General features: G+C 47.7%; 5 protein-coding genes across 5 annotated transcripts; 2 read left to right on the forward strand and 3 right to left on the reverse strand.

Moving 5' to 3' along the window:
• Window positions 1-428: 428 nt before the first annotated feature.
• On the reverse strand, window positions 429-2742 carry HD556DRAFT_1438848 (uncharacterized protein; the record flags this gene model as incomplete). Its single annotated transcript, XM_041305888.1, has 11 exons — window positions 429-544; window positions 596-719; window positions 771-879; window positions 927-1086; window positions 1139-1214; window positions 1270-1357; window positions 1409-1596; window positions 1808-1934; window positions 1991-2168; window positions 2318-2516; window positions 2566-2742. 11 exons carry the CDS (start codon window positions 2740-2742, stop codon window positions 429-431), a joined length of 1542 nt encoding a protein of 513 aa, XP_041164594.1.
• On the forward strand, window positions 2738-4452 carry HD556DRAFT_1340300 (Aldo/keto reductase). Its single transcript, XM_041302067.1, has 10 exons — window positions 2738-2968; window positions 3018-3122; window positions 3174-3281; window positions 3332-3489; window positions 3539-3664; window positions 3720-3809; window positions 3862-3929; window positions 3984-4075; window positions 4132-4145; window positions 4193-4452. The coding sequence occupies exons 1-10, from the start codon at window positions 2924-2926 to the stop codon at window positions 4383-4385; spliced, it is 999 nt and encodes a 332-aa protein (XP_041164595.1). The 5' UTR covers window positions 2738-2923; the 3' UTR covers window positions 4386-4452.
• Window positions 4448-8069, reverse strand: HD556DRAFT_964621 (telomere length regulation protein-domain-containing protein). Its single transcript, XM_041312145.1, has 6 exons — window positions 7356-8069; window positions 6849-7307; window positions 6713-6796; window positions 5966-6655; window positions 5788-5917; window positions 4448-5732 (listed from the first exon to the last, which is right to left on the reverse strand). The coding sequence occupies exons 1-6, from the start codon at window positions 8008-8010 to the stop codon at window positions 4691-4693; spliced, it is 3060 nt and encodes a 1019-aa protein (XP_041164596.1). The 5' UTR covers window positions 8011-8069; the 3' UTR covers window positions 4448-4690.
• Window positions 8070-8923: 854 nt separating this feature from the next.
• HD556DRAFT_1502339 (uncharacterized protein) lies at window positions 8924-10574 on the reverse strand (the record flags this gene model as incomplete). The annotated part of the gene is made up of 5 exons (XM_041308974.1): window positions 8924-9448; window positions 9509-9588; window positions 9645-10163; window positions 10215-10351; window positions 10404-10574. 5 exons carry the CDS (start codon window positions 10572-10574, stop codon window positions 9162-9164), a joined length of 1194 nt encoding a protein of 397 aa, XP_041164597.1. The 3' UTR covers window positions 8924-9161.
• A 119-nt stretch (window positions 10575-10693) lies between these two features.
• On the forward strand, window positions 10694-12108 carry HD556DRAFT_1229935 (CTLH/CRA C-terminal to lish motif domain-containing protein; the record flags this gene model as incomplete). Its single annotated transcript, XM_041297313.1, has 6 exons — window positions 10694-10954; window positions 11010-11141; window positions 11189-11289; window positions 11345-11783; window positions 11834-11988; window positions 12042-12108. The coding sequence occupies 6 exons, from the start codon at window positions 10694-10696 to the stop codon at window positions 12106-12108; spliced, it is 1155 nt and encodes a 384-aa protein (XP_041164598.1).
• Window positions 12109-12200: the final 92 nt, after the last annotated feature.

Below are 12200 nucleotides of genomic sequence, written 5' to 3' on the forward strand. Positions count from 1 at the left end.
CGGTGGGCGAAAATATGCGAGCGAGCGAGAGTATAGTGAGAGTGAGTGGACCGTTTAATGCAGTGATGAAGGAAACCTGAGAGCAAGAAGAGACTTATTGCTCAGCTGGACGTGTGGTGTCAGTTCCTTCCAAGCGTTCAGTAACTGGCACCTTTCACATTGTGTTGGATACACAAGGATGAGAAACAAGGTTCGGGTGGTCTGGCGTCTGTCACCCCAATGCGAAAAATTTACTGACAAAGCGTATTCTCCTCAGAGGCTCCATCAGCAACTAGATTCTGGAGAGTCACTCACAAAGTCCCAAAGAGTTCCGAATGCAGGAATTCCAGCTTCCTTACAACCATGCTGGATCTCAAAGTTACCCAGGTAGTTGGAAGTGATGAAGACAACCTCCGCTTGCCAGCGGTCGTATACCTCCTTAAATATCTTCATGGTGGACGACCACCACGGACCTTGAAGTCCCAAAGGAGGAGACGCTCTGGACCGATGTGCTTGTAAATGAGACCATTAATGGTTGGGCCGAACATCTTCTCTTGATCGGAGCCTAGCGGAAACGTCAATGATATGCATATACCAGAGGCCCAAGTTGTCGCACCGATCCAAATCAGGTACCAATAGGGAGATTGAATGCAGGCAGAAAGGACAACGCCAAGACCAGTGCCAGTGCAGATACGGATTCCACGCTTGTAAAGGGTCGACGTATTAGAGATACTGGCGAACTGAAAGAAAATTTGGCAATCTGATAAAAAAGATTGTTTTGGTCGTTTTACCTTCAGCTCACGATTCCAGATTTTTCTTGGTGGGTCGTTCACCAGGCCCCTAGTGAAATCGCCTTGCACACCACAAATCAGGTAGTGATACATTGCATGAGTACCCTCGCTGCAAAGAGTTAGTAGTATCGTATGGCGACGACACCGAAGACTCACGAGACGGTACCGAAATCGTGATATTCCTTGACGGCCGAGCGACTGATACGAGCAAGCACCCTGTTGCAATCCACGCTCGAAACGGAGAACAGCAACTTTTGAAGAGGGCAGTTCAACGTCGACCTTGACGTGTCGTGTGCAAATCCAAGGTAGAACAATGCTGGAACCACTGTGAGAAACGCAATTAAAAAAGCAGGTCAAGCAGTACTTACAAGATGGACATTCCGACCGTGTGTCAGAAAGCCTGTTGTTGGACAACGTGTTTCCCGAGGTGGCCGAACTTTCCGTCTGCAGTGTCATAGCCATTGGTCACGATATTGTATACCCCTTCAAGAATTAGCACAGTCGTAAGCTTTTCTACATTAGGGTCGAGCCTACAGGTCATGCACAAGGAAGTCCATCCGAAGAAACGGTGATTCAGTTCAAATACACTAGATGCTGATGTGAAAACGCTGCGGTGAATGACCGAAAAGAATACTCACATGTGGTGCGTGTTACGAATCCACGGAAGACCAGCACAGATTGTGATGAACAACATAACCGAGGTGATCACACCGAAGGCAAGTATAGAGTCGTTGAACATATGCTTTGCCTTGAGTTGATGCACGACCATGAGGACTATCCAAGCCATGCCGGAGATTGCACATCCGCTGTGGATACCACCAAGATTCTGAAGAGAAGTGAGCTCCCTGAAATTGCTGTTTGGATTTCAAACTAACCTGCAAAGTGGAGGTACATGCAAGGCGGAACCACAGAGGAGTCCATTATGATAGAAAATGCATCAACACCAATTGAAAATGTTAAAAATGCTTGACATGAACCTTGGCAAAGAAGGCGTTGACGAACAAATACAAGCAACGTCCCAAAATCTCATTACGTACAAGAACCGCAACGTTTAAATTACCAACGACCAAAGCACCGGGATATTTTGCTGCGTATGGCCATTTTCCAGCAATCGCAAAGCCAAGTCCAATGAAATTAACTATGAACACAATGGTGAAAAACCGCCTTAATAAATCAGAAGGGTGAGTATTCGATCACATGTGTTGAGGATAATACTATACCTATAACTATTGTACCAGATTACCCAGAGGACCCACAAGGTAATACTCTTCTTTGCTGGTTTAACAGGGGCTAGTGGTAGCTTCGAGACGTTTGAGGGAGCAACTGGCATGTCTTTCTTAGGAGACTGCGCAACGAGCCTCTCGATGTCTGTTGCTTTCTTCTCGTCCTTGGCGGGAGCTGAGGGGAGTGGACATCTAATGTCCCTTTTTCTGCGTCATTGCAAATCAAGGCACATTTAGAAGAAGATCAAAGGTATAGAAAAAGAAAACAATAAGACGTCGTCACCTTGAGGGCCAGAAAATAGGGATCACAGACAGCATTCTTACCTTCCCGCCTGACCGTGCGCCATGTAGCAATCCAGTTCATTCCAATCAAGACATCGGCATCGAGACTAGGCACAATCTCGAACTCGATATCGGTTGTGAGCGCACGACCCTCATAAGAGGCCGTGCGGATTTCAGTGAACCGAGAACCTAAACCCGAATGGCCGAGCGAGTGGGCAGTTGAAGAAGTGACAAGACAACACTGCGATGTTAGATCAAACGCGACAGAAACAGGAAGATGACCGATGAACGAAGTCATAGTAATAGATGAAGACACATATGCATGAGCGACGACACCGTAGGGGCGGCATAAAGTTCTCCCGGGCCTGAGAAGCCTGATCAACTTGCAATAACGAATGGCACAGCCACGCAGCGGGAATAATAATAACGTGTTGGTTTGTCAGATGGTCATCAATCTGGCTTGCCATCGGTCAGAAAGTCTGACCAGTCCACTCAATTTAACTTTAATTCCAGCTATCTTTTGCCGAAGGCTTATGCACGCTATGTATCACCTTTCGGCATGGCACTACTTATAAGTTCAAACTTAACACACCTACCAAGGACGACAATCCACACATAGCTACTAGTCCAGCTCACATTCTAACAACCATGTCTGCAACTATCAGCCCAAAGAGCGCCTTGAAGATCGTAATGGTTAATATTTAGTCACTCGTTCATGATGACAGTGCTAAGTTATCTTCAGGGTGCTATGACGTTTGGCGTAGAAGGATCTGAAGGCGCTCGAGTTCATGAACTCAAAGACGTGGAAACTATCCTCGACATCTTTCAGAGCCATGGGCACAATGAGGTTGGTCTTACGTCAGTCAGCCATGCATTGCAACACACTGATTTTCTTCAGGTCGACACTGCACGCATTTATGCATTCGGTACCAGTGAAGAATATCTCGGAAAAATCAACTGGCAGAACCGGAGTTTGATCATGGACACCAAGCACTATCCTCATTCTGTAACGTCCATCCTTTCTGTTCTTTCAACTCAGCTCAACAGGTCGCTTAGCGGATGGGCCGTCCTACTGAGGAGGGCCAGTTGTGCGATCACTCCCCAGAGGTGAACCCATTCCGCTTCCTGCATTCCGTTGCTATGATTATTTATGCTTGGACATTCAAGGGTTTGCGCCTGAATCTTATGGCATCCTTGAAGGCCCTGAACACTGAGTAAGTGATCCTCACTATTGCAAGCCCACGACCTGATAATGTCATTCAGCAAAGTTGACATGTGGTATCTCCACGGTCCCGACCGCACTATACCATACGAGGTCACTCTAAAAGCTGTTAACGAACTGTACAAAGAAGGGTATTTTAAAGCTTTTGGCATCAGCAATTATATGTCGTCAGTATCTTTCAATGTGATTGCCAATCCTAGGTCCTAATCCCCTCTTGCATAGTTGGGAAGTAGCGCAAATAATGGAAATATGCAGGTCAAATGGGTATATCCAACCTACTGTGTACCAAGGCGTTTACAATGCGATACAAAGGTTTGCTATTGAGTATCTCGCCTTCTGTTGTGCTTATACAGGTGGTCCATAGAACCGTAGAACCGGAACTGTTCAGCTGCTTACGCAAATATGGTATAAGCTTCTACGCCTTCAGTCCTCGTACGTACTTCCCCTGTAGTATTGCTACGCATGAGCCTGAGCCATTTGATTTAGTTGCAGGAGGCTTCTTTACTGGTCGGTACATCAACCAAGACGATCAGGCTGAGGCAGGTAGCCGATTTGATCCTGGCAGAATCCAGGGCAAGGTCTTTTCTACTTCTCTGCTTTATCTTGTCTTCAGAGCTAATTTTGTACTTCGTAGTTCCATCGTAACAGGTAAACTTCATTTAAGGATAGGAGGTTTTGCATTTGACACAGTGCAGGTATTGGAATAACACCTACTTTGCTGCTGTCAAGTTGGTCCGCGAGGTTGCTGAAGCGTACAATTTGACGGTGCCTGAAGTGGCTTTGCGGTGGATCTCTCACCACAGCTGTCTGTCTCGTGAAACTGGCGACGCAGTGATTATCGGAGCATCTAGTGCGAAGCACACGGAGCAGGTATGGTCATGTACATAATTTCTGGCTCAACACATACGAATCGATCATTTTCAGAACCTTTTGGATCTCGAAAAGGGCCCTTTACGTGAGCTCAACACAGCTCTTACTATTTTGTCGTACGACTAAACTGTTCTTCACAGCCGATGAGGTTGTGAAAGCCCTGGATGATGCTTGGCTTTCTGTCAAGGCCATCTCTGCCAATTACTGGCATTAGATACAAAGTAACATAAATTAGCAACATTTGTGCCCCGGATGTACTATACTTGAGTCAACCCGTAGGACTAACAAGAGATTTCTGGAGACAAATGTCTCGCATGCATCGACTATCGGACATCCACCATTGACCTTCGCCATTTTGAGGTCAATTCATCGACCTTCAGCAATACCCCTGCTGCAGCCCTACGCAATCGAACCTCATGCCCTCCCCCGCCACCTTCTACCAGAGTGCCCTTCTCAAGTAGCTCAAAAATCCTCCCAGCCCACTCTCCAGCACCCAACAGTAGTGTAGTGTGCTCAAGCCCGAGCGAGCGTCCCCCATCAAGCTCGAGACAACCATCCAGGACAATCAAAGAAAGTTCAAGAGCAGCCGTGAGGACCGAAGCTTCCTTTCCCCGAGCTTCCCCAGTTAGTCCAGTCGAGTCCGTGTCATCATTAGCAGCCCTTGAGATCGGTCGAGTCCCCAAGGTGACCGCGAGCTCCAGTGCACCTGGTGCAATAATAGACAACCATTGCGGAGCATTCTGTGCTGCATGTACCAGCAACGCCAGAGAGCTCATGAATTGTGACAGAACAACGGCGTTGAGGACAAGACCTGTGCCAGCACCGTGATACCGATACAGAGCATCACGGTGTGCTGTTCTCTCCTCGCGTGTCTGTTCGTTGCGGAGGAATGCCCAGAAACGGTTGATAAATGGCATGATGAAGTATTCAGCTGCGACGTCTATAAATGCAGTTCGGTGAGGTTGCGAAATTTGGCCTGGCAAGAGAGCTCGACTTCGCCTTTCTGCAGGCGACACTTCAGCAACTTTGGGAGATTTTCTTATGCGCAACTGCCGTTCTCGTACGAACTCTGGCACTTTGTCGGCGGTAGCTTCTTTTCCTCTGTCAATTGCTGCCCGTGTGACACCCTCAAGCAAGCCTTGAACAGTTCCATTGGCTTGACCATCGACAGTGAGATATTTCTGATGAAGGGCAGGAGGCAAAGTTTTGCTAGGAAATGCGGTGCGTTGATTATTAAGAGGCTGCAAGCTTGCAGAATGGACGGGGAGCGACGCCAGTTCCCGTGCTCCAAGTACAAGGCCGTTAAGTATGACAAAGCGTTGCTCAGTAGAATACTGATTGCTGAAAAATTCTTCGATGATGCACCTGTGGGGAATTTCATCATACGTGTTTGTCGACCATAGCTTGCAAAGAAACTTACCCAGTAGAGACTCGAGGGCAGCACGCTACCAGAGCATTGATGGTACGCTGGCGCTTGTTCTCGAAGGCGTCAATTTCGAAGTTGTCGTTCAGCGAAGTGAACCCATAAACCAAATTAGCAGCGTTTTCCTCTGCGTAGCGGTCAGTTCTTGAAGTATGTAATGCCATGCCGAACCCACCAAGTTCACTCCCATAATCTCTCTTTTTCCTGATTAGCTCTTCTGCAACGTTAAGGGCCATTTCGATTTTGTCGGCTTCCTGACTCTCTTCGCCGGGCTTCACTCTAGCGTTCCGCACCATCTCGCCTAGTTGCGCAAGGTACACAGGTCGTGGAATTTTCTTGACTCCAACACGTAAAGTGGGATCTTTCTCCATCTCGTCGAGCTCAGAGGGCGTGGGTGATGCGGAACGGGAGGAGGTTGGCGATGCGTAGCCTGTAAGTGAGTCGTCCGAGTCGTAGCCGGTCGCGACACTAGCCTTTGTGAGTTTCAATGCTGACATTTTTGTATCTTCCAGGACACCAGCAGTAATAATCTCTTCTGTTAGGGCGTTCTCCTCCGTGGCGGCCTCCAATTCATCCACTGCGCAGGGGTCAAAATCAATGTCTCGAGCCGAACAAAGTGCTCTTAGGTCTCTGGCCCAGGGCTTCCCGTCGGCGTCTCCATCCCAGTCTCCGAAATCCAAGCTCTTGCCTGCACGCGTTGCAACCACTTCAGCTGCCAGCATCCCACATCGACGAATGCTATGATCTAGATGACTGATATATTGACCAACTGCTGTCACGAAGCTAGGCGAAAGCGCAGCTGATACCACATATTCTGATTGATGAGGGAAATACGATACAATGAGAAGTAGCAGTGATGTAACATCTGATCCATGTGAAGTGATCAATTACTGAAATCGACTTTACAACAAGATAGACTCACAACGATGCCGCAACAGCAGTGAGTGCTTGATGTGCTCTGAAGTGCACCACATTTCCAAAGTACATGACAATAAAGCCTGGAGTGCTGGAGCATCACGGTTGACATGTGTCCACGAGAGTCTGATCAAAACACTGACCTTTAGAGTTTATTGGACCTATTTTTGCACCGGCCGCCCAGCTGACGAAAATCCTGGCATGGCTCTCTTTCCAATCGCGGGATAACACAACACCCAATACCGCATTCCATACATCTGATTCTGGCTGGAGAGTTCCGAACATGGCGCGAAGCAATAAGGATTCTTGCACGACAATGCCTCTATCTTGCGCAGTAACACTTAAGTTACTAGGTAACTGCGCCAGAGAAGAACACAATGAGGCGAACATGGTCTGCTGGGCAACCGTGGATGGGAGATCAATGAGTACATTCGTCCAGAACCTGGAGTAGCTGTGGTCATCATCCAGTTTAAACTTCGTGCGGATTGTGACTAGCGTGGAACGAAAGAAGGATGGTTGGGACAGTGGTAAGAACGATGAAGATGGAAACACGCCGACATTTACGAGTTTTATCAGAAGTTGTGTGACAGACATTATCCTATCTGAACATACGTCATACGTATATCAGATATAACATGAAAAAAACACACCCTGCGACGGGGAACGGGAAAGAGTGGATATTAAACGTTCCGTACCGCTGCTGAAGCCATTAAAGTAGGTCGCGAGCTCAAGTTCTGGGGGCAAATCTCGCGTGCCAACTGCGTTGGCAGCTTTTAATGGGACTGAAAAAACGTTTTTGAGACAGTCATCCCATCTGACCGAATTCCTGGCTGATAGATCGTTGCCAGCGAAAGCAGCGGTATGAAGTCTGTCAATAGGATACTGAGTCGACAACTTGGCTAATAATCTAATAGATTCCTCTGTGAGCACTGAAGAGAGCAATGTGGAATAAGCGCAGAGCACCACATCCCCTGCAGCAGATAGTGCAAAAGAAAATGCATCGGGGCAGAAATATTGATCGGCGAGAAGCAGATGACCTTCATTAGCAAGGACTGTCGACCACGTAGGTAAAACTTGCTCAATTAACACTCTTTGAAGCGGAGGAAAGGCTTTGCCGATATCAAGGACTCGCGATCCTTGGAGCGGCTCGAGATTGAACCGGCGACATTGTGGCGGAAGAAGGCCTATGTAGTCCAAAGGTCGACAAAGTAACGACAAAAGAATTTGGAGATCAGATATGGGAGACTGCAGGCTATCGACTACAGATTTTATCTGTGCGAGGGTGTCGTCCTCCATATATAACATAGAGTCAGTGACTAACAATCACTGACAGCCAGTTTCACAATTAGGTAAACACTTAACATCAAGTCACGTGCAGCCCGGCCTCATGCACCGGGACGAGATCCTTCAACTTGTTGGCACTTGCTATGAGGGGAAATGTACGTGTAGGAGGCTAACGTTTGGTATGAACATCATTTTCAGTGCTCTCTTACCGCAGGCCGGCATGACGTTGAGTTCCTACTACAGACATACGCTCATTTCGGGCCCAATGCGCGCAAGTATCTCGTGATACTACGCGGACTCGGACGAGCTAGAGAACCCCATTATAATTTACGGAGCCCGCCTCCTTTACTGCGCGAAATAGAGACAAACCAGGTGATACCCGCGCAGAACCGCTTCCCTACCTGGTATCGCAGGTCACCAGCAATTTCTTTGCAGAAGGACTCGTCTCCATCGACCCAACCGCTGCCAGAGGTCGTCGGCAACCTTCTCTACTCACCCGACACCAAAGGGGGGGGGCGAGATCTTCTATCGTCAGGTTGTGGTGGCCTTCATGTCCAGATTGAGAGGGACTTTTGAGCTCGGGTGTCGGAGTACGCAGGCGGATTGTTAACCAGTCGATGAAGGCCTTTGCTGCGAGCCAAATTTGAGGTGCCACACGAGGTCCAGCAGAATACTTCACTTTCTGGGACACGCGCATGAAGTCATGTTCATGCAGTTGTACGACACATGATGACGTGCACTCTTCGAACAGCGCATACTTATAAGCAGTAGTGTTTCACCCTGTGGAAGAACTCGTCGATCAACTTCCCATTGTGCATTGCCAACTTGGCGCACCCCGCACAAAGACCCTGACGCGCAATTTGTCCCGACTGTGTGAACTAGGCGACGATGGGGCTGTGGAGTACATGTATACGGACGCCGGGAGCTCATTTTCTTGGAAATATGATGAGTTAGCAACCGATTGGACCGAGTGGACCATTTCCTAGGAGTGATAATGCAGGGATGTATTGTCAAATTCAATACTTTGGATCGCCTGATATACAAGGTGTGATGAAAAATGTCGCTTCATCTTTCAAGGGACCTTGCTTATCGACGAAAGTAAAGCATTGATAATGCAGAATAATATGAACTTCCTGAATGAGACGTAGGACTGCGAAAAACGAGTAGACCACTCAAGCCTTTCCATCGCCCTCTTCAACATTTTTCATACCTTCCCATACATCCTCTCCTTCCTGTTCATCCTCATTTACGGGGGCAATATCTTGCTCTTGGTCCCAAACAACAGCCGTCGGTATTGTTGTCATGAAAATGCGCTCTAAAACCGTGCCCTTCTTGTCAAGGTGCTGCCCAACTTTATCAGGAAGTTGGACAACACTGTGTATGCGTATATATCGATCTATCGATGCTGAAGCTAAATAGGTTGGGGATGCAGCCAGTGAGATGGCAGTGCCCGATAGGCCTAGGATACCAAAAAATCAGTCAACGAGAATTAGCAGGAAACGTAATCAGGAGAACAGACCTTTGTACCCATATGAGATACTCCCATTCCGTAAATCAACCGCATACACATTTGAGCCGTTGTCTGAGATGAAGGCCTCACTGATCATGTAGTGGTCAGCAAAGCCAATCAGAGGGTCGATCAAAGAAACACCGACTGTTCTGAAAATCCCTTCTCTACTGTTTTTATGCCACCAACCTTCCCTACTCCCTTAAATACAGCGACAGGTCGCCGCCCAGCACGTGTGTCGTAACGACGCATATCACCTAGACGTGTGCCTGCAAGAAGATGCTGTTGGCTCGTAGATGTTGATGGCGAGAGGTAGGTTAAACATGTATTGTGAACGGGCTGCCGCAGTCCGAGAAAATCATTTGGGACATTTTTGGCGCGCCAAATTTCCCCAAGAAAAAGTGTATCGCTTTGTTTCCGTTTTTTGCTACCGTTAACTGGTGCACCTTTTGCGAAACTTTCAGACGGACGGGAAAATGCACGCTCTGTATCCCAGAGAGATACTTCTACCTCGTCGCCTCCGTATGCAAACGTCTGTTGGTCATGTGAGAGACGCCAGTCGCATAGTCGAGACGGCAAGGCAGCAAGATTATGGCTAACACCACTATTATCATCCTTCAAAGTCGACATTAGCAGGGCGCCATTGGTAGTACAGGAGAATACAGAGCTTTGCCGCTTCAGAACCATCAAGCAAGTGACTTGAATACAAGAAACTCACCTGCCCGAAGCAGCAAGACCGATGAAAGACTGATCGCTTTTGATTCGAGTTTCCTTCCACTCTTGAAGTAACTCGAGTTGATCATCTTCATTCGAAGAAAAAATTGAAACCGCTCCATTGGCATGAGCAGCTGATAGCTATCCCTCAGCATTAGATGCTTTACTAATGCGAAGGGCTGTCTGGACGCACCAATGTCTTCTCCCCCGCGTTCAGCGCGAGTTTTTGAATGGCTTTAGTTCTGCCAGTGACAGTACCATCATGGAGAATTTTCAAGGTTGTTTTTGATTCCTCTTGCGAAGCTGGGTTGTACCCCACCGATTTTATGTTGCCCAGTTCATCACCGACGAGAAATCGAGGCATTATTGGAGTGACAGTACCAGCGCGTGACGATGTATATCCTGTGACTAATTACATAAATTACCATTTTTGTAAATCAGCATTTCGATAACCTCCTTACGCAGCTTAGCGCCAGCACTTTCATGGACGGGCCACTTAAAGAACTGTTTAAGCTCGAAAGGCTCACAGAGAGAGCTAAAGGGAAAACACCATCTATCGAGAACTCTTTGGACTCTCTTCTTCAATCTCTCCGAGAAGTAAAGGATCGCATTAATGCAGGGAGCGTTACAGAGGATACCTATGTCCTTCTAGCACAAACTGTCGAAGCAAAGAAGAAGGAAATAGACGAGAAGCAGAGGGAGATTTACAACGGAATTGCAAGACTTGGGAAGGCCCTGGATAAGGTCTGCATGTTCTCTTAATCCTCCATATCGGCGAACGTGAGCTCACACGACACAGAAATTCACTCAACCCCTTCCGACGTATGATCCTCTATTCACATCGAAGGATGCGCAAGCGGCTCTTGAGAGAACTATTGCCCTGCATTTTTTGCGCACCGGGCAGTTTTCAACAGCGGAGACATTTATTCAAGTAAGCAAATGTCGGGGTGTCTGAGATTTAGCTAAAATCGTTCCCAGGAGTGCAAGTTGGTCATCGAACCTGAGCAACGAACCAAGTTTCAGGACTTGCACCGCATAGTATTGGCATTAAAGAGACAGGATATAGGGCCTGCATTAGAGTGCGCCACGTTTCGTGGCTCCGACATTACCCTTTCTTATGTGCACTGCTTCTAGGTGGTCGCTGAAGAACCGCGATTTTCTCCGGAAACGATCGTCGCCGCTGGAGTTCTATCTGCACCGTTCTCAGTTCATCCGTCTCCTCTTGGCAGAACCACTAGATGCTGGCCCTGCCATATCGTACGCAAATGCTACATTGCGCAGCTTCTATCCAGAGCACGCAATAGAGTTTCAAAGACTCATGACTTCCGTTTTGTATCTCCCGAAGGAACGCCTCCAGCGGTCACCGTACGCAGACTTGGCTTCAGACTCGGTGCATACAGACCTCGAGCCACTTTTCGCCAAGGAATACTGCACGAATCTTGGCATGAGTCGACAAGTACCACTGAGAGTTATAGGTGATATTGGTGGTGGAGGCGCCCTGGCCAGAATTGAGAAAGCTCGGACGGTAATGAAAGAGCGCAAGAGTGAATGGAGTCAGAGCGACGAGTTGCCTGTCCGTACTTTTTCCTTTGTTGAAACCAATTTGTCTCATTGCATCTCCAGATTGAAATTCAGCTCGCACCAGAGAACCGTTATCATTCCATCTTTGCTTGCCCAGTATCCAAGGAACAATCTACTGAGCAGAACCCCCCGATGATGATGACATGTGGGCACGTCATAACGAAGGAAAGTCTGCAGAAACTGTGCAAGTCCAACGGGTACGTCGTTGTGCTCCTCGGGTTCTGGTTTTCTTGACTCATGATGGTTTCAGACGTGTCAAATGTCCATACTGCCCCACCGAGTCGACGCAGGCGAACGCTCACCACGTTTTTTTCTAGTATGTAAGGCTATTCACCATTTGTATTGTAATTTTTCTGTCATTGTGACATCTCTATTTTGTAAGTAAGTACTACAGGACTTGTATTATCAG

This window comes from Suillus plorans, assembly GCF_016647745.1.
Source record: "Suillus plorans strain S12 chromosome Unknown HD556scaffold_8, whole genome shotgun sequence".
NCBI lineage: Eukaryota > Fungi > Basidiomycota > Agaricomycetes > Boletales > Suillaceae > Suillus > Suillus plorans.